This window comes from Eublepharis macularius, chromosome 13, assembly GCF_028583425.1.
Source record: "Eublepharis macularius isolate TG4126 chromosome 13, MPM_Emac_v1.0, whole genome shotgun sequence".
In the NCBI taxonomy this organism is placed as follows: domain Eukaryota; kingdom Metazoa; phylum Chordata; class Lepidosauria; order Squamata; family Eublepharidae; genus Eublepharis; species Eublepharis macularius.
The window spans coordinates 72,127,071-72,149,609 of NC_072802.1; the positions used below are offsets into that span (position 1 = coordinate 72,127,071).

General features: G+C 48.3%; 1 protein-coding gene across 2 annotated transcripts; it reads left to right on the plus strand.

Moving 5' to 3' along the window:
• Positions 1–5,435: 5,435 nt before the first annotated feature.
• On the plus strand, positions 5,436–21,466 carry USP30 (ubiquitin specific peptidase 30). 2 transcript variants are annotated; one of them, XM_054997097.1, is made up of 13 exons: positions 5,436–5,583; positions 7,906–8,015; positions 8,660–8,842; positions 11,022–11,125; positions 11,496–11,594; positions 12,639–12,681; positions 13,310–13,404; positions 15,122–15,181; positions 15,294–15,380; positions 16,414–16,494; positions 17,466–17,652; positions 18,313–18,421; positions 19,960–21,466. In XM_054997097.1, the coding sequence occupies exons 1-13, from the start codon at positions 5,504–5,506 to the stop codon at positions 20,222–20,224; spliced, it is 1,503 nt and encodes a 500-aa protein (XP_054853072.1). In that variant the 5' UTR covers positions 5,436–5,503; the 3' UTR covers positions 20,225–21,466. The 2 variants fall into 2 exon arrangements, with proteins under 2 accessions (XP_054853072.1, XP_054853074.1); XM_054997099.1 differs by having other exon boundaries at positions 18,313–18,417; positions 19,960–20,061.
• The last annotated feature ends 1,073 nt before the right edge of the window (positions 21,467–22,539 follow it).

The window sequence follows — 22,539 nt, forward strand, 5'->3', positions numbered from 1 at the left end:
GTGCTCAGGCAGCGGCTAGCGAAGGGCCAGCCCGGGAAGCCCCCCGCGCCAGGCAGGCCGGGGCCAAGCTACGCAACCTTTCTCGTCTATTCTACGGGTTGGTCCCTGTGGCTCCATCCCTTCCCTTGATCATAGATCCAGAGGAGTTAGCCAGTAGTAGCAAAATAGTCCGGTAGCAGCTTTAAGACTAACCAACTTTATTGCAGCATAAGCTTTCTAGAACCACAGCTGTCTTCGTCAGATGCATTGTCAGCTTTCTAGAACCACAGCTCTCAGATGCATTGTCAGCTTTCCAGAACCACAGCTGTCTTCGTCAGATGCATCATCAGCTTTTGAGAACCACAGCACTGATGAAGAGAGCTGCGGTTCTCAAAAGCTTATGCTACAATAAAGTTGCATCTGATAAAGAGCTGTGGTTCTCGAAAGCTTATGCTACAATAAAGTTGCATTTGATGAAGAGAGCTGTGGTTCTCGAAAGCTTATGCTACAATAAAGTTGGTTAGTCTTAAAGGTGCTGCTGGACTCTTTACTATTCCTTCCCTTGACTCAAGGAGATTTCCCTAGCTTCTTGCAACAGGGGGACGGGCTAGCACCAGCGATTCAGCCCCAGATATCCCAGAGGAGATATCCAGGGATTCTGGACAGCAGGGCCGTATTATTCATAAGGCTGACTAGGTTGAAGTCCAGGGGCCCCTGAATATTTTCTTCTGTGGCCCCACACCTTTGGAACGTCTTCCTTCCTGAGGCTCATCTGGTGCTCCTTTACTGTCTTTTTGATGGCTGCCCAAAACATACCTTTTTACTCAAAACTTTTAATTAGGGGTTTTATTTTTTTTTCAGCTGTCTTGATCTGTTTCTGGTCTGAGATCTGTTGTGGTAAAGAGAGCTGCCAAGTCATAGCTGACCTATGGTGACCCCTGATGGGGTTTTCAAGCCAAGAGACTAACAGGTGGTTTGCCATGGCCTGCTTCTGCCACTCTAGTCTTCGCTGGAGGTCTCCCATCCAATTACTAACCAAGGCCGACCCTGCTTAGCTTTTGAAACCTGAGGAGACTGCGCTTGCCTGGGCTATCCAGGTCAGGGTGAGGTCTGTTGTATGGACAATTTTATTATGTTTTTATGCCCCCTAGGTTGTTTTTATACTGATAACATTATTTTAATTGTAAACTGCCTTGAGTAAGACTCTGGAGTGGTAGCGTAGAATTCTCTTAAACAATCAAATACACAATCAAACAAACAAATGCCGTGCTGCTGTACTGCAGCAACAGCAAAGACAGTAAGTTGTGACCCACAAAGAACCCAGAGTCAAATTTCACCAAGATCATCGCATCATAGTGTTGGAAGGGTTCATACAGACCATCTAGTCTAACCCCCTGCCCAATGCAGGAACAGTCTAAAGCATCCCTGATAAATATTCATCTAGCCGCTCCTTGAAGACTGCTACACAGATGCATAATTCTTCATCCAGTAAGCATGTTTTGATTTTTTTTTTCCAGGTGCAGAACCCGGCACTTGCCCATGTTAAATCGCACCTTTTCCAAATCCACCGGCTTTTCCAGTGTTCTCGTTGAATTCTCTCTCTCTCTTCAAAGGTGCTTGCCAGTCCCCCCAGTTTGGTGTCATCTGCAAATATAATGAGTAATCCCTTTTTCACACCTTCATCCAGTTTATTTATAAAAATATTGGAAAACATTGGGCCCTGGACTGAGCCGTGCAGCACTCCACTGGACACCTCCCTCCAATTCAACGTGATGCCACTGACAACCAAACTTTGGGGGCAGTTGTCCATCCCGTTCCCTATCCATCTTTCCATCCTAAAATCCAGTCCCCAGTCCTCCAGTTTACCCGTCAGAACATTATGAAGAACCTTGTCTAAAGCTTTACTGAAATCCAGATAAAGTACACCAACCGCATCCCCGCAATCCAGTAAGCCTGTCACTGATGGAGATGAGGTTGGTCTGGCAGGACCTGTTGGGGACAAATCCATGCTGACATCCCTGTACCACCATGTTGTCCATCAGATGCTTGCAGACTGAGGCCTTTAATATCTGCTCCGATATCTTCCATGGGACACAGGTCAGACTGATTGGCTTCTAGAGCCCTGGATTGTCCCCCCGCCCTTTTAATGAAGATTGGGATGACATCTGCCCTCCTCAGCCTTCTGGCATATCACCTGTCCTCCAGGAGGCCTGGAAGATGATTGACAAAGGATCTGCAAGCTCTTTCAAAAGTTCTTTGAGCACTCTTGGGTGCACCCTATCTGGCCCAGGGGATTTGTACACATCCAGTGCTTCTCAACAACTTCTCTGCCCCTGTCGACCAGCAGATCTCACTAGGCAAGGCAGTGTGGTGTAATGGCTAGAGTGATGGACTAGGATCTGGGATATCCAAGTTTGATTCCCTGCCATGGAAATTGGCTGGGTGACTTTGGGCCAGTCACACAGTCTGAGCCTCACAGGGTTTGTTGCAAGGGAAAAAGGGAGGACAGGAGAATGATGTACGCTGCTTTGAGCCTCCATTGGGGAGAAAGGCAGGGTATAAATGAAGTAAAAATAAAATAAAATAGGTGAGCTCTCACTCTGAGCAAAACTGAATTATTCAGGAGGGCTGTTTTATGCAGGTGGGAGTACTGTACTATACGGAAATGGTTCAGAGAGACGCTTAGTTAAAGGGATAGGGATGTTGACCCTGCTACAGTGTACTGTCTGTTGCTGTAAATACATCTCTACTGGGTTGCTTCTGCTTTGCTTGCTATGTCAAGTTTCTATCTGATGAAGAGAACTGCAGTTCTCAAAAGTTTATGCTACAATAAAGTTGGTTAGTCTTAAAGGTGCTACTGGACTCTTTACTATAAAACAACAATAAAACTCATACGCATCTGTAGTATAACCTTTTGAGAACCACAGCTCCCTTCATCAGATGCATCTGTAGCATAAGCTTTTGAGAACCACAGCTCTCTCTGTCAGATGCATCTGATGATGCAGCTGACGAAGAGAGCTGCGGTTCTTGAAAGCTTATGCTACAATAAAGTTGGTCAGTCTTAATGATGCTACTAGACTCTTTACTATTTCATGTCAAGTTTAACTGCTTACGCTCTGTATCGTATTTCTGCTCGTTTTCAAATCTCTGCATATTTGAATTTGCATTCCCCCTATTGCACTGCATATTGAAAGTCCCAGATCTTGAACATATTTACACTTTGTAATCCACCTTAAGTCTCAGGAAGAAAGACAGACTGTAAATAAAAATAAAATATAATACATTATTGATAGGTAATATATAAGCAGATGCTAAAAACACTGGCAGGGTGTTGTTGACAGATACAGTTATAGTTTGCATTATAATAACAGGTCTATAAAATGATTGGCGTGAGTCTGCAATCAGACTCAGTTACAGCTGGAGACATAACATGAGAATGAACTATGAAGGAATGCTGTGTATTTGCAGGATGCTTTTGGGGCTGTGTTTTAATAATTGCCAGCTTTATGAAAATACATTATACAGAAACAAGGAGTGTAGGAGTACAAATATCAAAAGTTACAGTAAGGGAAGTTTATTCAGCGTTTGTCAAAACAAAGCTTCCATAAAAATAACAAATGTATTCAGTACTTTATTCAGAACTATATGCTTCTTTAGTAGAGATAGGCACGAACCAAAATACGAACCAAAATTCATGATGAACCAGGCCGGTTTGGGGTTTGCGAACCAGCAGTTCGTCAGATCCCATTTCTGATGAACCGCCACGAACTTTAGGCTGGTTCATTTGGTTCATCACTGCAGACAGCCTGGTGCCAATCAATCAGTTCCCTAGGTAACAGGGGATGGACTTCCTGCAGACCTTCTGTGGACATGGAAGTGACCTTCTGCTGACCCAGAAGTAACGGTTTTCTGACCTGGATGTGATGTTTTCATGAACCAAACAAGCCGCTTTGCAAACCGGGGACAGGTTCGTTAAGTTCGTGGTTCGTGAAATTTCATGAACCACGAATCATGTGGTTTGTTTTTTTTTCTGGTTCGTGCCCATCTCTATTCTTTAGATTCCAGAATATTGCATCACACTGAAAGAGCAATACTAAGCAAATCTGCTTTCAGAATACTCCTCAGGTATATTCAGAGGGACTTGCTTCCAGGAAAGAGTTTTTTTTTTAAAAAAAACATTCTATCTATATGCCAACATCCAGGTGGGAAATGGAGTTCTGCAGGAGTTAAAACTGATCTCCAGGATACAGGAAGGAATGGCAGATTCAGAGGGTTGACTGTGTGCATCTCATCCTGGGTAAACTCCTTCTTCCACACAAATTGTGCCCTTCTCAAGCCCTGCCCTCAACTCTCCAGGAATCCTGCAAGACAAAGACAATTCTAGCCATGATGCTGCAAAAATGCCGGTCTGTTTAATCTGGTGTGTTTTGCCCAAATAACTACACTATGTCTGGAGAACTTTGAAAGAAGAAACACTTTTGTTCCATGGAATAAGGAGTACAGATTTTCGAGCAAGTAAAACACTCTGAGCCCACCCAAGTTAAGCAAGGGGGTGTTTGTCTCTTTATACTTTGCCTTTTTGAGACAAAGCCCTTTTCTGAGACAAAGCTAACAAGAACCCTGGAATTTGGTACCTAGACTGTAATTCTTTCATTTGAACCTCTGGAATTCTGTCATCATAGACTTGTTTAAAACATGTTTTTTAAAAATATTAATAAGCAGAGGACCACTGGAAATAAATTATGTATTAATTAATTATTATTCTAATAATCATAACACATTATAGATACTGAAAATTAACAATATGTTTACAATATGTTATTAAAAATACTATTCTATCCTAGTTTGCACAGAAACAAGATTTTCTGAGCCTTGTAGGGCTTGGTCCCAAGTAAATAAGCTACTGCCTACAAATCAAGATGGGTAGCTGAGTTTGTCTGTAGCAGTGGAAAAGAGCAAGAGTCCAGTAGCACCTAGAAGACTAACAAAATTTCCAGTAAGGTATGAGCTTTCGTGAGCCACAGCTCACTTCTTCAGTTAGTCTGTCTGTTATCAGTGGAAGAGAGCAAGAGTCCAGTAGTACCTGTAGTAGCCCTACAAATAAAGAGCTCGTAAAGCAGTTCTTCATTTTGTTTCTTAGAGCGTTTTTAAAAAACGCTCTAATAAAAGCAAGCCAGGAATCCACCAGCGATGCGCATTCAAGCATCCCTTCTCGGAAGCGCCCCTCGCCATAATCTCCCGCCCCTTCTTTGGGGCTAAGCATCAGGCACAGGAGAGGGCTGCGGGCTTTTTCTTTCCCACCTCGGAACCATCGGCGCAGGGGACCGGAGGCGCGCCCGAGCAGCAGCGTGACGGGCCCCTTAGCAACCAGCGAGGGGCGCGGAGCCCGTTGCTAGGGAGTCCGCCCTTCAAAGGGGCTCGGGCGGCCACTTCCGGTGCTCTGCCCGTCCCTTCCCCGCCGCCTGTGCTTTGGGTGCCAGCCGGTTGTCGCAGCACGGCCGGCGGACCGGGCGAGGCTCGGGGGATGCTGCTGAGCCGCCGCGGGGTGGAGAAGACGGAGAGGGCGGCGGCCAGGCGGCTTCTGCGAGCCGGAGGGGCGGCCAGGTCAGCCTGGCGGGCGGGCGGGGCGAGCGTGGCTTTGAAGCCGGGAGAGCCGAGTGGAGCCTCCACGCGCAGGGACAGGCTACCTGGGACGTCGGGGGTGCGGGAGGGAGGCCTCGGAGTGGCCCTTGAGCAGCGGCCTGCGCCCCGGAGGCGACGGGTCAGGGGCCATCTGCACGCGAAGCTGAGCTGACCACTGCTGGTGACTAGGGTTGCCAACCTCCGGGGGTGGCTGGAGATCTCATGGAGTTACAACTGATCTCCAGGCCGTAGTGCTCAGTTCATCTAGAGAAAATGGCAGCTTTGGATTGTGGACTTCATGGTATTATACCCTGCTGAGGTCCCTCGCCTCTCCAAATGCCACCCTCCCCAGTCTCCATCCTCGAAATCTCCAGGTGTTTCCCAGCCTGGAGCTGGCAACCCTCCTGGCAACGCCCGGAGTTGCTGTGCACTGCCCCAGGCTGTGGTCAGCCTCTCCTCTTGTGCCTTTTGATGGAGATTGGGCACGGGGCATTGTGCAGGGAGAACCACCATAACCGCTTCCTGAAAGAAGCGAATTTCTACTGTCAGTCTAGGCCAGAGTGGCCTCCTCTGTCTGGTTGTGGCTCCCTGGGTCTCAGGCAGAAGGCTTTCCCCTGGTCCCCAGCCTGATCCTTTGAACTGGAAGTGCTGCAGGGGATTGGATGCTCTCCCACTGAACCGGGGCCCTGATCACATGAGCCTGCCAGGTAGTGATATAGGTGCCCTCTGCACCCTCTTGGGAAGGCTGTGACAAAGGACTGGATCCACAAAAGGAAAAGCCCGTGCTTTAGCTGTAACTGTAGAGATGGTCCTCAGGTGGGGTTGCCAGCCTCCAGGTGGTAGCTGGAGAGCTCCTGGAATTACAACTGATCTCCAGTTTCCCTGGAGGAAATGACTCTTCTGAAGGGTGGATTCTATGGCATTATTCCCCCCCCCCAAGGCTTCTCCCTTCCCCAAATCCCGTCCTCTCCAGGTTCCACCCCCAGAATCTCCAGGAATTCCCCAACCTGGACTTGGCAACCATATGGCAGGGTCATAAGGTTGGCAAAACAACGTAGCTCCTCATGTAGCTCTATGTATATGGAGACCCTGGGAGGGCTGTGAAGGGCTTTGGAGGTGATAAGTACTTTGGATTGGGCCCAGAAGCAGATGGGTAATCAGTGGAGATGCTGCAGCACTGGAGTTGCCTGTTCAGAGAGCCTGACCCCAGACAGGGCCCTGGCTGGCACATTTTGGGTCCAGTGAAGCTTCTGAGAAATCTTCCAAGTCAGCCTCACCTACAGCTCATTACAGTAGTCCAGTCTGGGTATTGCAGTCTTTTGGATCTGCATAAACTGAATAGCAGAGTCTAAACAGAGTCTAGCCCCTGGGAGTCACCACCCAAGCAGCTGCCATTCTACCGTCAGAGGCCCAGCAGCATCTGGCTCCTGCCTGCTTGGCCCTTAGGATGTGGAAGGCTCCTGACTCTGAAAGGGGGAACTGGGGAGCCACTATCCAAGCAACTGCCATTCTACTATCAGAGGCAGATTTTTAAATTTTTTTACTTTGTGTTTTTATGATTGTTGTTTCACATAGCATGCTGTAAAGTAGAAAGATGGCTAAGAAATATTTTAAGAAATATTTCTTAAATATTTTAAGTAAATAATAAGGGACAAGCTTATGAGCCAGATGGAATTGAACAAAGGTGCTGCTAGAAATGTCGCCGATCTGTTTATCAGTTAATAAGTCTAGGACCCGAAGCTCTCCCAAGCTCTTAACTTGATCTGCTATGAAAGGTTTAACCCCATCCAAATCTGGTAAATCAACACCAGCCAAACATTCTGCCTTCTCATGACTTCCAGTCGAGATCCTGAGGAACCAGAGGCTCTGTCTGTCTCTCTACACGAGACGTCTTACACAAGGACGCTCGAGTGTAGGGAGATGCAATGTTAGCTGGGAAGCATAGTTTAAAAAGACAGAGCTGGTGGAGATTGCTCCTCAGGGTTTGTTAATTTCATCTTCACAGCCCCAAAGGCGCTGTCAATTTCACCTCTGTCTCCCTACATTTGAGCATCCCATGTAGAGAGACTCACAGAGAAGATGGAACTGACCGTGATAGACCAGTGGTCTGACTCAGTTGAATTACTGACCTTATCCAACTTCTAGTAAGAATAACAATGAGACAGTGTGTGTGTAACTTTTCAAATAAACTAGAAAACTATTTAAATAAACATCATCATTATTATTTTCTTTAATGTTGTCATTGCCTGAAGTGTGTATGTGTTTGTATACATTTACTTATATTTGTGTTCTCTCTGTTTTTAGATCTAAAGTAATGAAGAACTGGGGTGTAATTGGTGGGATTGCAGCTGCTCTTGCTGCTAGCATTTATGTCTTGTGGGGTCCGATCACGGAGAGGAAAAAGCGTAGAAAAGGTGAGGGAATCAGAGGAGGGAGGGGGGTTTGGGCACTGTGCCTGCTGACCCCAGACAGAAGGGGTGGAGGCACGGCCCTCTCTTGGCAACTGCCGTAACCTCCCTCAAGCACTGGTTGTTAGGCACTACTAGTATTTTTGTCCTGCTTTCCTATTCTGAATTTTTATTTATTTTTATTTATTGTATTTATATTGTATTTTTATTTATTGTATTTTTTATTTATTGTATTTATATATTTATGTTTATTTATTGTATTGATATTGTATTGGGTCGCCAATGGGGACCCAAGGTGGCTTACGTAATTCTCTTCTCCTCCATTTTATCCCTGCAACGACCCATGAGGGAGGTGAGGCTGAGAGCGTGACGGGTGCAAGGTCACGCAGTGAGCATAATACAGAGCGGGGATTCAAACCTGAGTCTTCCAGATCCTAGCCTGACAATCTACCCGCTTACAGCACACTGGAAAGAAACAGCTGGAAATAAAAAAAGTGTCACTAAATTTCAGTACGAGTGTTCTGAGGGGAGGAGATTCTCATGGTGTGGCATGAGTGGCGCCTGACTGCTTCCTGCCCTCCTGCCTGTGGCGTTGCACATAGACAGCCATGCGCCTGATTGCTGAACTGGTCTTGGTGTCTTTCTCCTAGGGCTAGTGCCAGGCTTGCTCAACGTGGGGAACACGTGCTTCATGAACTCTTTACTCCAAAGCTTGTCCGCGTGTCCATCTTTGATCAACTGGTTGGAAGAATTCACAGTTCAATTGGAGGCCAGTCAGCCTGAGTCCCCTGGGCGCCAGTGTCTGTCCCTTACCTTACTCCGGCTTCTGAAAGGTAACGTCCCTGTGGTAATATCTGCAGGGTTTGGGTTGCACGAAGCCTAAAACAAGCAGCTTTCTGAAAAACAACTTTTCCAGAAACAACCAACTTTCCTCTTTTGAGTCTTGATTCCCCTGTATTGGAATTTCTCTTGGGAAATGTACTCAGTGTTACTTAGATCAGTCCTTGTGCTGGTCTGTCATGTCAGAGCATCCCCTACACGGGCACGACCCAAGACACAGCTACAGGAGTAAGACAGGAATTGCTTTGCCTGGTGCATACACGGCTGCCACTTTGGGTGCAATAAATCTCAGATTAAAGGAAGGATAAAAGGCAGACCAAGCATGGAACCAGCAAGTCGCTTCATTACCCTAACAAAATATGGACTGCAAGCAGAGAATCAGTATGGGAAACTGAGACAGCAAGCAGTTGAATCAGGGAAGTCAATAAAATCGGTTACTTTGCACAAACGCCATGTGTGTCGGTCCATTTTAAATACACAATTAAAGTTTCCCTTTTAATCCTAACTGTATGCGTCCTGCTTGGCTAGTCCAGAGCAGACCAACCTAGAGAGAGAAGAAAGGCGAGGGGCTGCCCAGTTTGGGACCAGAAGGTGAATTGGGATAAATGGGAACAGAGTTTAGGACAAGAGGAAGGGAGTCCCTAACCAGGATGTAACAGGGAAGGATGGATGGCAGTCGAGCATACTGGTCTGTAACAGGAATTGGAAGAGCTAGGAGATGCTAAATGGGAACAATGTCATGAAAGGTTAGGTTCAGGAAGGAGAGCCAAATGGAAGAGGAGAAGTCATACTATGCCTGTCTTGAAGGCTCCAGTGCAAGTCATATTTGTGGTGCCAGAAAGATGGGTCTAGAAAGGAACCATCCGCCAGAAAGGGTTGGCTTGCACTGCTGTTCTGAGGCACCTGAATTTACCTTGGTGCTAGTGGGGAAGAATGGCTATTGGTCTGTTTCAGCACAGAGTTAGGATCTTCCCTGGTATTGGTCCAGGGCTTTGGAACCTAACTGCCATTGGTGGACTTAGGGCTACGTTCTCACTGGTGCACTTTTGGATCTGGGACAAATTCACGATTTGGGCTGTTAATATAATGTGACCAAGCTATAGGAAAAGGAGCAATAGAGTATGTGTTCTGCCAAGGGGCAGGGGGTTCTTTTGATTTGATAGCCATGAAACACGTTAGTGGTGAAGGAAAATAATTTTATCACACAAAGCAAGTCCAACAATCCAAACAGAGCATATACATCAAGACACAAGAACAAGGGGATAGACATACAGCAGATAACAACATTCGCATACACAGCATAACATAAAGCAAAGGAAAGATGCAATCTGATGTAATCACAGTGCCTCCTTCAGTCACTGGGGGACCCTCAAGCAGCGATGAGGCAGACTGCATGGCCAAGTTTGTACAGAATGACACTGGCACTCTCATCTGTACTGAGTCCCTCCTAAGATGGCCCTCTTTCAGACTTATATAGTTAAACCATCCATATGTCCTCCTGCAACGCCATCCTCCCCAGAAGAGGGCCAAATATTCTTGGAGCATTTTGTTCACTCTTAGCATTTTAAAGTCAAGAGGCTTTTTTTGGGGGGGTGCTTTTTCCAGGCCTCTGGTTTGTATAAACCAAAGATCTTTGGGGTGCACACATAACTTGTCTCAATGGGAGTCTCTGGGTTACTATAACATCAGAAACCCAGTCCAAAATAACTGTTCCAAAAGAATATGGCCATGGGATCATTAGACTGACAGATGTGCTAAGATCACCACACAAGATGGAGTTATGTGAAAGGAAAATATGGGCAAGTATACAATACACAAGCAAAGAATCTTGCAGCTTCGATTCTTTGACCTGAGGGTCTTTGTAAAGCCTGTTTGGGTGTAAGTCTTCGTAGTACAACTTGAAGTAAAGGTCTTATCCTCTGGTTACTCTTTTCTAACATTTTAGGGAGGATTTAGTACTTCATATTTTGGGTAATAAGGAAGGGACGATGGCATGATACAGCCCGATCTTGTCAGATCTTGGAAGCTTAGTGAGGTCTGTACATGGATGGGGGACCATCAAGGAAGACTTTGCCAAGGAAGGCCACGGCAAGTCACCCCTGCGCCTGACTGGGGACCCATCGTCTTTTACATTTTTTGTCGTCTGCGCTCTTTCTGTTTTGGTGCGTTCAGCTTTATCCTGTCAAGAGGCTACAGATGAGGACATCCTGGATGCAAGCTGTTTGCTGGAGGTCTTAAGGACGTACAGGTGGCAGATCTCCTCTTTTGAAGAGCAGGTAGGTACTGAACTGTGCTAAGACGACAGTGTGTGCAACGCACTGTTTCCAAAACTTGCCGATAAATCCATGGTCAGTGGCATTTGTCTGATATGAGGTATCGTGGGAGGAATGGAAACAAAAAATCAGCTTCTTTATTTCCTTAAACCTTTTAAGGCTTACTGGCCTCATATTTTTCAAAACTGTTTTAAGATATCATGAGGGGCAGTACCATTTAAAAAAGGAAATCTTAGAATTTTGAAGATTTCCTGCAAGCCACAAAAATAATCTTGAGGTGGGCTCATACAGTCCCGTATCCACACCCAACGGGTCCCAAGGAATATTCTTTTCCAGACTTGTTGGCTAACCCTGGCTGCTTTATTTCCTGCAGGACGCCCATGAGCTATTCCACGTCCTTACCTCATCGCTGGAAGACGAACGAGATCGCCAGCCACGAGTCACCAATCTGTTTGATGTCCATTCACTGGAGGTAGGGATTTGAGAGGCAACGGGGCGTCGGGGATGATCCGAGAGCCATAGCAGGGCTAACTTAGTCACATGGAGTTGGATGAGTCCCCAAAAGCTGTTGGGTCCAGTTTACTGATTATTAAGACCGGCTCTTCTACTCGCCACATCTGTGGAACTGCCTGAACTACTGAGGGTGCCTGAAGAGCCTGAGGGTGCTGTGGAAAATGGCTGCGGATGACTCCTGCAAGCAAGCCAAACTGCGGGAGGCGTCACAGGTCTGGCAGGATGTGGAATAGTAAGAATTTGCAGTCGGCGTGCATGGCTCTGGGGTGGCCAGATGGGAGCTTTTTCATGCACAGAATGGTTTGCCCCGAGTGTCTTACAGAGGAGCAAGTGGGAACGTCCCTTGTGAAGAGCCCTCGTCAGAGAGATGGAACGCGCACTGCGTTTCCCAGCTGCTAAAGCCCCGTCATCATTTCTGTGGCCCAGAATGGACTTGCAGTGGTCCCTCCCCACATATCAGCCTGTGTGTACAGTCTCGTGAACCATGGAGAAGGGAAGCATTCTGTGTTATTTCTGGAAAGAATGAATCATGCCCTGCTGGGGCTGCCAGCCTAGGCTGGCTCTTGGGCCTTGTCATACTGCTGAGGGCCAATTTCTGCACACTTTTGCAGAGCTGCATTTACTGCAGGGTGCAGGTTTGCTTGCTTCTCCCCCTCCCTAGCACCCTTTCCCTGCTTGTCGGGAGGGGACGATCCATAAGACATCATATAGAATGTCCAGTCATTCACCACCAAGAACTTTTTCATCGGCTTTAGGTCCAGGGCTTCATGATCCTTGTTCTAAAGGTAATCTGTGGAAAATCAACTTAAAAAAATGACATTTAAGCTGTGTTTGAAGATTTGGCTTCTCTTCTTCCCGGAAGCGTGTCTGTTTTTTGTTTTGTTTCTTCTTTTCAGAATGTTAAAATCTCCAGAGTCATACGTGTGAACAAACAGGAAGCAGTTTTGTTTGTAATGTGATTTTAATATAGTCTTCTAAAATATATTTTTGTTTTTCTGTGCAGCAACCGGAAGTATCCCAAAAGCAAATATATTGCAGAACGAGAGGTAAAGATGGTTTGCTTTCTTGGGGAGATGTGAAAAGTCTCCATTTGTCTGGCTGATATAAAATCTGTTCCCCTGGGAAATGCCCTTTTGCTATGTCCCTCTCCCACTTTTTAAAATCCCACCCTTCCTTCAGCTCAGAATAGTGTACTTGGTTCTTCTCTCCTCTTATTTATTTATTTCTGTCATTTATAGTCCGCCTTTCTCACTGAGACTCAAGGCGGATTTCACAGTGTGAGATTAGTACAGTCTATTTCAAGGACATTTCCACAACAACCCCTCAGTGTAGGTGAGGCTAAGGAAGACTGATGGCTCATGATTACCTGGTTCTGAAGATGGGCTGTCTCTCTCTTTATGTCTCCCGGAGGCTAGAGGTGGAGATGGCTCCCACTCCTTGGCGGTGGCTGCAGCCCACAGGGCCCTCTTCCAGTGACTAGCTTGAGGGGGCTGCCTGGCTGGAAGGCCAGAGGTGACCCTTCACTCCCCCCACCCTCTTCCGAGTCCAGTTAGTGAGCACGTGGCTTGTTTGCATGTTTTTGCAGGAGTCAAATCAGTGGGGTGCGTCATAGCATTCAGGGTTGGCTTCTGCAATACAAAACAGTAAGACAGTCTGATGTGTTGTATTTTGCAGAGTCTTCTCATTCCATGTTGAATCACTGGAAGCTGCAGCATCCTTTCCATGGGAGGTTGACAAGCAACATGGTTTGCAAACACTGCAGGCACCAGGTGTGTCAGTGTGTGACCCAGACGGAGGGAGGGAGGTCTTGGTGGAGTTGCAGGTGACCAGCTGTTGAAACTGCGGTGGGAGGGAGATGGGAGCTAAGAGGGGCTGAGCCAGCTTCTGACCTCCTAGTGAGGGCAGGGCTCTGGCCCGGAAGGCTCTTCCGGAGGAGGAGGAGGAAGGAGAGCATCCTGTGCAGGCCACAGAGGCAGGGGGAAGTCATGCTGAGTGAGACCGCCGAGTCCGGAGCTTGTGAGTCGTTTTTAAGCATTTCCCTACAAAAATGGCTCCCTGCATGTAGGAAACTAGCACAGCAGGGAGAGGGCTAGGTGAAATATGTCATGCAGGTTTTAAATACAGAGAATCATTAAAAATATTATCCCCGCCCCCGCACACCCCTCCAGTCACCTTGAAATGGTTCAGCCCAGGAATTGTACCTCTTGGGGGTACACCCTCGTGGGTTGCTTGACTTCTTCAGGACCAGTAGAAGAGCAAGATTCAAGTCCAGTAGCGCCTTAATGACCAACAAAGTTTTCAGGTTATATGCTTTTTCGGACTCGACTCTTGCTGTTCTACAGCAGACCAACATGGCGGCCCACTTAAGTCCAGTAGAGAAGCCTGGTCTACACATCCAGCAAAACGAGCAAATCCTGAATGGATCCCACGGGAGGGGTACCACTTTTGAATGCTGCCCTTTGTTTTGAAACACACAACCCCTGCAGGTAGAAAAGTAGCACATCAGGATTCTAGGCTGCTCTTCTGGCTTTCTATTAGTGGGGAGCTTTTAATGTTAACGGCGCAGTCAAAAATGCATGCAGTCCCCCGAGTCTTAACAACAACAACAACAATAATGTTTGATTTATATACCACCCTTCAGGACGATTTAACACCCACTCAGAGTGATTTACAAAGTACGTCATTATTATCCCCCCCAACAACAAACACCCTGTGAGGTGGGTGGGGCTGAGAGAGCTCCAGAGAGCCGTGACTAGCCCAAGGTCAGCCAGCTGGCTTCAAATGGAGGAGTAGGGAATCAAACCCGGCTCTCCAGATTAGAGTCCTGCCATGCTTAACCACTACACCAAACTGGCTCTCTCTGAAGTGATGCTGTCCATTATGGCACATGTTCTACTGCTTAAGTTGCTCTGAGACAGTCGTAAGGAGGGATTTGAACCCAAGTCCAGGCTGCCACTACACACACGTAGCAGATATGCAGCAGGGTGAAGCAGGCATCGGAGAACGGTTTCTATTCTGGAAGCAGCTGGGAAAGATGCTGGCTTCCAGGTAGCTCTAACGCGCTGCCTCTTTCAACCCAGATTTAAAGGAATCCTTACTTACAGTTAGAGCCAGTGAACGACACATGGTTCAATCAGAAGCAAGATACATCTTTATTGGTCCAGATTTATTTGTAGACTAGCGGTGAATTCATGATAGCTGTTGCATCCTTGCTTGAGGGGGTAAGATCTGAACAAAGAGAGGAAGAGGACCATCAACTTTTAACACCTTCACAGGAAGCCTACAATAAACTTCTATATTGGAGGGGGGACTACAATTCCCATGAGTACCAATTGTTAAAGGGACAGCACATAGTTCTGACTGCACAGATGCTGAGTCTTTCTAAGCTGTGGTTACAGTACAGTTTCCATCCAGCCGTAATGCCTGTGGGGATGAAGCCGCTGCTCATGTCAACCTTGATAGAGGTGTGAATGGTTTCTCTTTCAGAGTCCCGTGCGGTACGATACTTTTGACAGCCTTTCCCTGAGCATCCCGGCCACCATGTGGGTAAGTCTTTGCTGTGCCCTTTGGGACTGGGGGGAGGGGGGGGGTCACCTTTGCCCCTTTCTGATAAAGGAGGTGTGCCAACTCTGCATCCTGTTCCTTCCCTTGGGCGCAGGGCCACCCCATGACGCTGGACCACTGCCTCCACCATTTCATCTCTTCTGAGTCGGTTAAGGGCGTAGTATGCAACAACTGCACCAAAGTAGGTTGTTCTGGTTTCCCCTTGACTTCAGCTTGGGTCACATGAGTCCCTAAGAACGTGGCGTACCTTTGCAGTTCCTGGAATGTGTTTGAAAGGCCCCTTCCCCCCTTGTCGCTCCTGCATTTTCAGCCTGTTCTTTGGAAGCAACACTGGTTCAAGGGTTTTTGCCACCATAGGCAAGGCAGATGATCCTGGCATTGCAGGGAATTCTGAATTCGTGCCCTTTTCTTTTTTGAAGGTTGGAAATACAGCACAAGAAGTGAGCCTTGAAAGTGGCTTCTAACATGACGGGGCAGCCTTTGAATTGGGCTGCCCTGGCAGACAGGCTGCTTGGCCCCTCCCTCTTTGGTTAAGCCAGCCCCGGTCAGAGGACAACATTCAAAGCGGTTCTCCTCCTCCCCCTGTCAGTGCTAGGGAGCCAATGAGATTGCTCCCTTCTCTTGGCCCTTTCATCATTCTCTCCAGATCTCTAGGTCTGCCCGAGTGAATGGGCCTGTCTTTACTTACAGGTTTGCTTTGCAGAAAACCTCCCCCCTGCTCTCTCACTAGGACTGCCAACCTCCTGTTCCTCCAGCAGCTTCTCCTAAAGGCTGAGGTGGCATCTCAGTCCAAGTGAAGGGTGAGCGATCAAGTGGACTGGTGTCGCCACTGAGGAAGCCTAGAAGAGGCTGCCTATCACTGCTAGAACTGACAGCTGCCACAGTTGCTTGGAGGCTTTTTATGCAGAGGCTTTGTTAGAGCTCCAGTGGGAGCTAGGCTGGGAAGGGTTGCCATGACCACACCCAAGAATCAACCAACATGTGTCGCCTGTCTCTGGATACAGCTTTAGTGGTGAACTCTCTAGTTCCTGAGTTGTATCTGCTTTGGGATTGTTGCCCTAGTGTCAATGGGCGTAATTCTAGATGGGGAGCTGTGACAGTCTGTCTGTAGCAGTAGAAATGAGCAAGAGTCCAGTAGCACCTGTAAGTCTAACAGAAGTTGTGTCAGGGTGTGAGCTTTCGTGAGTCACAGCTCACTTTTCCTGTTCTCCCAGGTTCAGGCAGAGGGGACTCTGAGTGGGCCAGTCGTAGAGAACCAGAGAACCACCTTTGTTAAGCAGCTAAAGCTGGGGAAGGTAAGATGATCCGACTCGTTTGATCTTAGCAGGACCTTTTAGGGTGTGTTTACAGGATCTCACTGAGCTGGCGGGATCACATCCTGCCTCTGACTTGTGGATGTCTTTATCCTTTGCATCAATAGCAAAGAGGTCAGGGGAGGTGTCTTTGCTTACGATGGGCATCCCAGGGACTGACTGCAAATGTGTCCAGAGTGTCGGTGTGTGTGACGCATTCACTCAGGAGGAGCAGGGCAGGTGGTAGATTCCCCAAACCCCCGGAATTCTACAAAACCAGAACTACTTGTAGATCCAGAATGAAGCATGACACTAGGACGGCTGCATATGAGGATAAACCCAAGAACCAGAGATGGGGCTTGATAGCAGCACTCACGGGGCAGCCTTGAGCAAATTGCTCTCTCTCTCTTCAACTAGCCCCCCCCCCCCCCTGGGTTGTTGTGTATAAAATGAAACAGCCTCACATCTTCTGCCTTAAGCCCACTTTGTGAACTTTTCATTGGAAGGTACAATATAAATGTTTTCAATAAAATAAAAATGGGATAATAAGCACATGTGAATGGCCGTTAAGGTGCATAATGTTGGTGTGGCTGAAAAAGCATGCATCAGGATTATTCACAGGCCCAGTTTTTGCAGACAGCAGATGAGGACATGATCCTCTTGGGGGGGGCACCTAGTGGGGCCTCGTACAGCTGACTGCTTCTCCAGGCACTGGCATTCTTTGACTATTGGGAAGAGCTCGTTTAGGGTCAGGAGTGTGTGTGTGTGTGTGTGGGGGGGGGTCTAGGACACATCTTTCCCACTTCATCTGCTCAAGAGAAGCAGACCATAGTCAGGCCCACATTAAAGTCCCCGAGGCTGCCCCGGGTCCCCTTTCCACTATGTCTGGTGCTCCTTTTCTTGCCGTGCTGCGTTTAACAGCCCCGTTTCCCTCCTTGCCCTCTGCCGCGGCATGGTGGCATCTTGTCCTGCAGCTGCCGCGGTGCCTCTGCATCCACCTGCAGAGGCTGAGTTGGTCCAGCCACGGCACGCCTCTCAAGCGGAATGAGCACGTGCAGTTCAGCGAATTCCTCGCCATGGACATCTACAAGCATCGCTTCTCCACCCATAAACCGAATCCCAGAAGCAACCCAGAGGCATCGCCCCATGCAAAGACTCCAGGTATTTGGGAGGAATGTCAGAAAGCTTGTAGCTGCCAGAGGAATAAATAGTCCCTGTATGACTCTTGGAGGAGGCTGCAGGTCCAAAACCAGAACAAGAAATGCAGGCCTGGGCATCAGGTGAGCTTGGCGTGCCCTTTCAATTATTCTAATACAATAAACGAGAGGCTCCTTCACTACACAACCAGCTAACACCAAAGTTAACAATTACACATGAAGGAAACAGAGACAGTACAAGGGTATGCAGTTATTCTGGCTGTATACTGGTCGTGTATGATGGGGGAGGGACAGGGATAGAATTGTGAGTGCAGGCAGAACCAGAAGCGTTTCTTTCAAAAAGGGAGGCTTCTCATGAGGGAAAAGGGTTGGCAACCCAAAAAGCTCAAGACCCAAGAAAGAACTTTTTGGAAAGCTTCCAGTTAATCTTTGAAGCACCCTTGCCAAGAACTCCACAGAACGTTTAAGTCCTTCTCCTCACAAACATCTCTGTTAAGTCTTTTGTGCCTCCAGCAAAAAAAGGGGACCGGCTTCGATAGCATTTCTCTGTTTATTTACCTGCAAACGACTCTTAACTTGCCATGGATGATAGTCAGGGGAGGACTGAAGTTTGAGAGCCTTGTTCAGTTCAGTTCAGTACTTAATTGCATTACTTCCCTTGCAGATGTGGAACAGCTGGATGGTAATAAACCCTTGCTTATAAATGGCACCTGCTCCCCATCGCTGCTGACGTCCCCCATCGTATTTCCCTTCATGGCAGTTTCTGACTGTAGGTAAGACAGACACTGACAACAGCTGAAACCCCCCAGAGGGAGAAATGACCTAGAAGAGAGCCAAAGTCCCCAGCTGGCTCCAACCCTCGTTGACAGCTGCGGGATCACTTCTGTCCACTGTATGGATCCCTCATAAGTAACTCACAGGATCAAAATACAGATGAAATCTTGGCCTTTTGGAGTCCAGTACACATTCCCCCCCCCCCCCCCCCCCCCGGTTTCTGGCAGGTCAGGATGTTGCTATAGAAGTGAATAAAGTAGACTGTTTATTTTATTTACAAAGTTCATACTCCAACTCACTGCTTTCATCAGGGCCACAAAGGTGGGTAACAGATTAAAAACATAAACAATAAAAGCACATCTTAAAAACCATCAAAACCAAGCTAAAATAAACACACAAACCATAAAAACAACAATTTAAACACAGGGCAAGAAGGAGCAATCAATGAGGGAATGCCTGACAAAAAGTCTTCATTGACTAGCAGAAGATAGCAAGAGAAGGGAACAGGGGAGTTTTTCCAGGGAGAGAGTTCCAAAGTCTTGGTGCCACACCTGAGAAGGCCCTCTCCCAGGTTGCCACCCACAGCAGGCCCTCTGGAGTAGCTGGGTAGGTTTGTAAGGAAATAGGCAGTCCTTCAGGTATGCTGGTCCCAAGCAATACAGGGCTTTAAAGGTCAACGCCACCATGTTGAATTGTGCCTGGAAACAGATTGGGACCCAGTGTAGAAGGGAGTGATAGGGTCCCTATGACCACTCCAGTCAGCACTCTGGCTGCACCATTTTGCACCAATCGAAACTTGAACACTTTTCAAAGGCCGCCCCACATAGAATGCATTGCAGTAATCTGATCTAGGTGTAACCAGGGCATGCATCGCAGTGGCCAGATCATTGCTGCCCAGGAAGGGCCACAGCTGACTAACTAGTTGATGCTAGTAAAGGGCACTCCTGGCCACAAGTTGCCACCTGGCCAGCAGTAGGCCTGGACCCAAGAGCACCCCCAGACAACAGGCCTGATGGAGTATAACCCCATCCATAAACAAGGTGACACCTTAAATCCTGGGTCAGGCTTTCCGCTCACCAGCAGCACTTCCTTCTTGTCAGGATTCAGCTTTCTGCAGCCACTCCAAAACTGCCTCCAGGCACTGGTTCAGGGCTTCTGCAGCCTCCTTGGGACTGGCTGGAAGGTTTCTTCTTGAAGTAGGCCAGGGGAGGGGCAGTTCTGCCTTTCCTAGGGGAAGGGCTGTTGCTCAGTGGCCGAGCATCTGCTTTGCCCACGGATGGTTCCAATCCTGCAATGCTCAGTAAAAAGGGTCAAGCCATGGGTGCTGAAAAAGGCCTGGAGACTTTTGAGGGCTGCTGCCAGTCAAAGGAGGCAAGGGTGGGCTAAAGGAATCCAGCGTTGCCCTCCGTAGAAGCGGGAGATGCCGTGGGTTGTGGCTTTTGTTCTGGGCATGGGGTAAAGACCGCAGTGCTGTGGCACGCGTAGAGTAACGTGCACCACTCTTTTCTCTCCCTTCTCCAACTCCTTTCCTCATAAGTTCCCCTGCATATCTCTACCGTCTGATGGCTGTTGTGGTTCACCATGGGGACATGCATTCAGGACACTTTGTGACGTACCGCCGCTCCCCGCCTTCTTCCAAACATCCACTGGCTGTCAGCAACCAGTGGCTGTGGATTTCAGACGACATTGTGCACAAAACCACTTTGCAAGAGGTCCTTTCGTCCAGCGCCTACCTACTCTTTTATGAGCGCGTTCAGTCTAGGCTGCGGCAGCAAAGCGAGGAGCTCCAGGCTGAGGAGTGACAGAAACCGCAGGGAAGGTCTCATTGATACGCACCTCTGAGGACAAGAGTGTCCCTTCGGCTCCACGAGCCCCTGGACGGTCCACCTCAAGCCGCAGTTGTTGGCTGCTGCCACCCAAAGTCAGCGGGCTAACCTCTTGCTCTTCCACATGTGTGTCATTATTAGAGAAGTGTTCTTGTGTGTTGGTAGAGCTCTCAGCTGGTGAACTCCACACAGTGACTTCCCTAGGCCACACCTCCAGTTTTTAGCTCTGTTTTATGTCTTATGACGGAAGTAGCATCAGCCTTTTGGGGGGAAATGCACCTTTTTGACAGTGTCACGTCCTGTGAGGACAGAGGGCTGTTGACTGTCTGTCCACATAGAGCTGCCTTTGAGGAACCCTCCAGAGTCCCAGATGTGGTGCTGCAACCTATTTGCCGGATTCATAGAGGCGGCAGTGAATGCAGGACCCCGAGTCTGTTTAGCCGGTCTCTGGCCAAGCGGTCCTGGGATCGCCATATCCCCCCTTCACTGCGGTCTGCTCCTGAACTGTTTCCTTCTCTCCCTCCTCCACCATCCTTACTCTCTTCCTCTGATGCTGCTTCTCCTCCTTTGCCCATCTCTCTCCAAAGTCTTGGTTCTGTGCCAACTAATCAGCTTAGGCAGTTTCATTGGATCAGGCGAGGCATGCCTGCTGAGAGAACTTTTCTTTGTTCTGATGCATTTTCCCACCAAACCACCTCCTGGAAGCTGCAGCCTCCCCTACCCACGCCATACTTTGGCAGCACACCCCTCATGCCAACCTCAGCTGTTCCAGCCAAGAGGACCAGGCTGGTGCCTTTTAGCTTTCCACCCACCCCACCTGCCCAAGGCACAGTCATGCTCTCCTCAGGCTCTGAGGATATAAAGACAGGTTCGGCCAGGGGAGCAACAGGGAAGAACTCCGACCTCAAATCCAAGGAAAAAAAGTAAAGAGAATCTGCATTGAAGTGCCTTGATCTTCCACAGAATCCATAGACAGCAACCCACAACTGCTTCTGGTGTGGCCACGTCCTTAAAATTCCCAGGGGAGCAAGAAGGGTGGTGAGAATTCTGGGCTCCCTGTGCAGTCAGAATCTACAGCCTTTTGAGGCGTCACATGGCTGAAGCTGCAGCGGTTGGATGAGAAATGGATACCACACAGCACGTTCCTCCCCCCACCCCCAGCGATGCTCAAGGTCAGCATCAAAATGGCATGAGATGGTGTGTTTCCTTTAAGAGCCCAGCTCTGCAATGAAAGAAATGGCCTTTCCCGTTTGGTCATGATTCAATCACCAAAAAACCCCCGTGTGTCTTTGCGCTGGTTTTAAGCCTTCAGACTTTTTGTAAGCTTTAAAGCTACTTCTGCCAAATGTTGACCTGTGTTTTTTGTGTTCAGGGTCAGGGAGGTGTATAAAATCCAGTCCTTGTCTACTTGATCTGGCTTCAGCACTGCAGAGATGAAGAGACGATGCCCCCACAGTTGTTCCCTAGTACCCCCCCCATTGGTTTCATGCTTCATTAGCAGCCTGCATCCAGACCTCTGGCCACCCCGTAAAGTAGGCCAAAGCCTTGTAGGTGTTTCTGCCCTAGGAGTTGTGGCCTTTAAGCCTTTCCTGAGCATGGAAGAAAAGTCTGCTAAACTGCTGCATGTTGCTGTTTCCAAGGAGTTGCCTGTTAGCCTCTGTCTTGGACATGACATTCTCCCATGAGGCAGCCCTGGCTGACCTTTGCTTTATCACAGAATGCTCACAGGCTTAGCCTTGGGCGGCTTCCTGTGGCTTGCAAGGGCAGCAAAAGGCAGGGCCTGGTGGCTGAAGGAGAAAATCACAGGTTGCGTCTCCCTTGGAGACACCCATATTCCCTGCTTTTGCTCAAAAATGCCTCTGGAGTGCCCAAAGAAGGCTGAGTTGGTGGGGGGCATTTACAATTATTTTCAGCTTAGTACGGGGAAAGAAAGGTCATTCTTCGCTGCAGGGCCCAAGCACCGCATCCCCCCCCCCCCCGCAGCGCCTTTCTCTGCCTACTTCCATGCGAGATGTCTGAGCCCAGCTGCCTTACTGCTACATCACTGCCAGTTCGGTTTTAATGAGAATTTCACACAGGAAGGAGGCCGCCCATCGAGGCCCTGCTCTTATTAAAATGGCTTCCTCCTCCTCCTCCTGCTCACCTTAAACCATCTCCATCAGTTCTGGGTTCTAAACAGCCAGTGAAGAGGCATCAGTTTCCCCAATCCTTTCCCCATAAGCTGATTCACTCTTTCGTCTTCTCAGCCACACCATTAGGAGTGCAAACAGGAGCCACCTTTTACTAAAAAA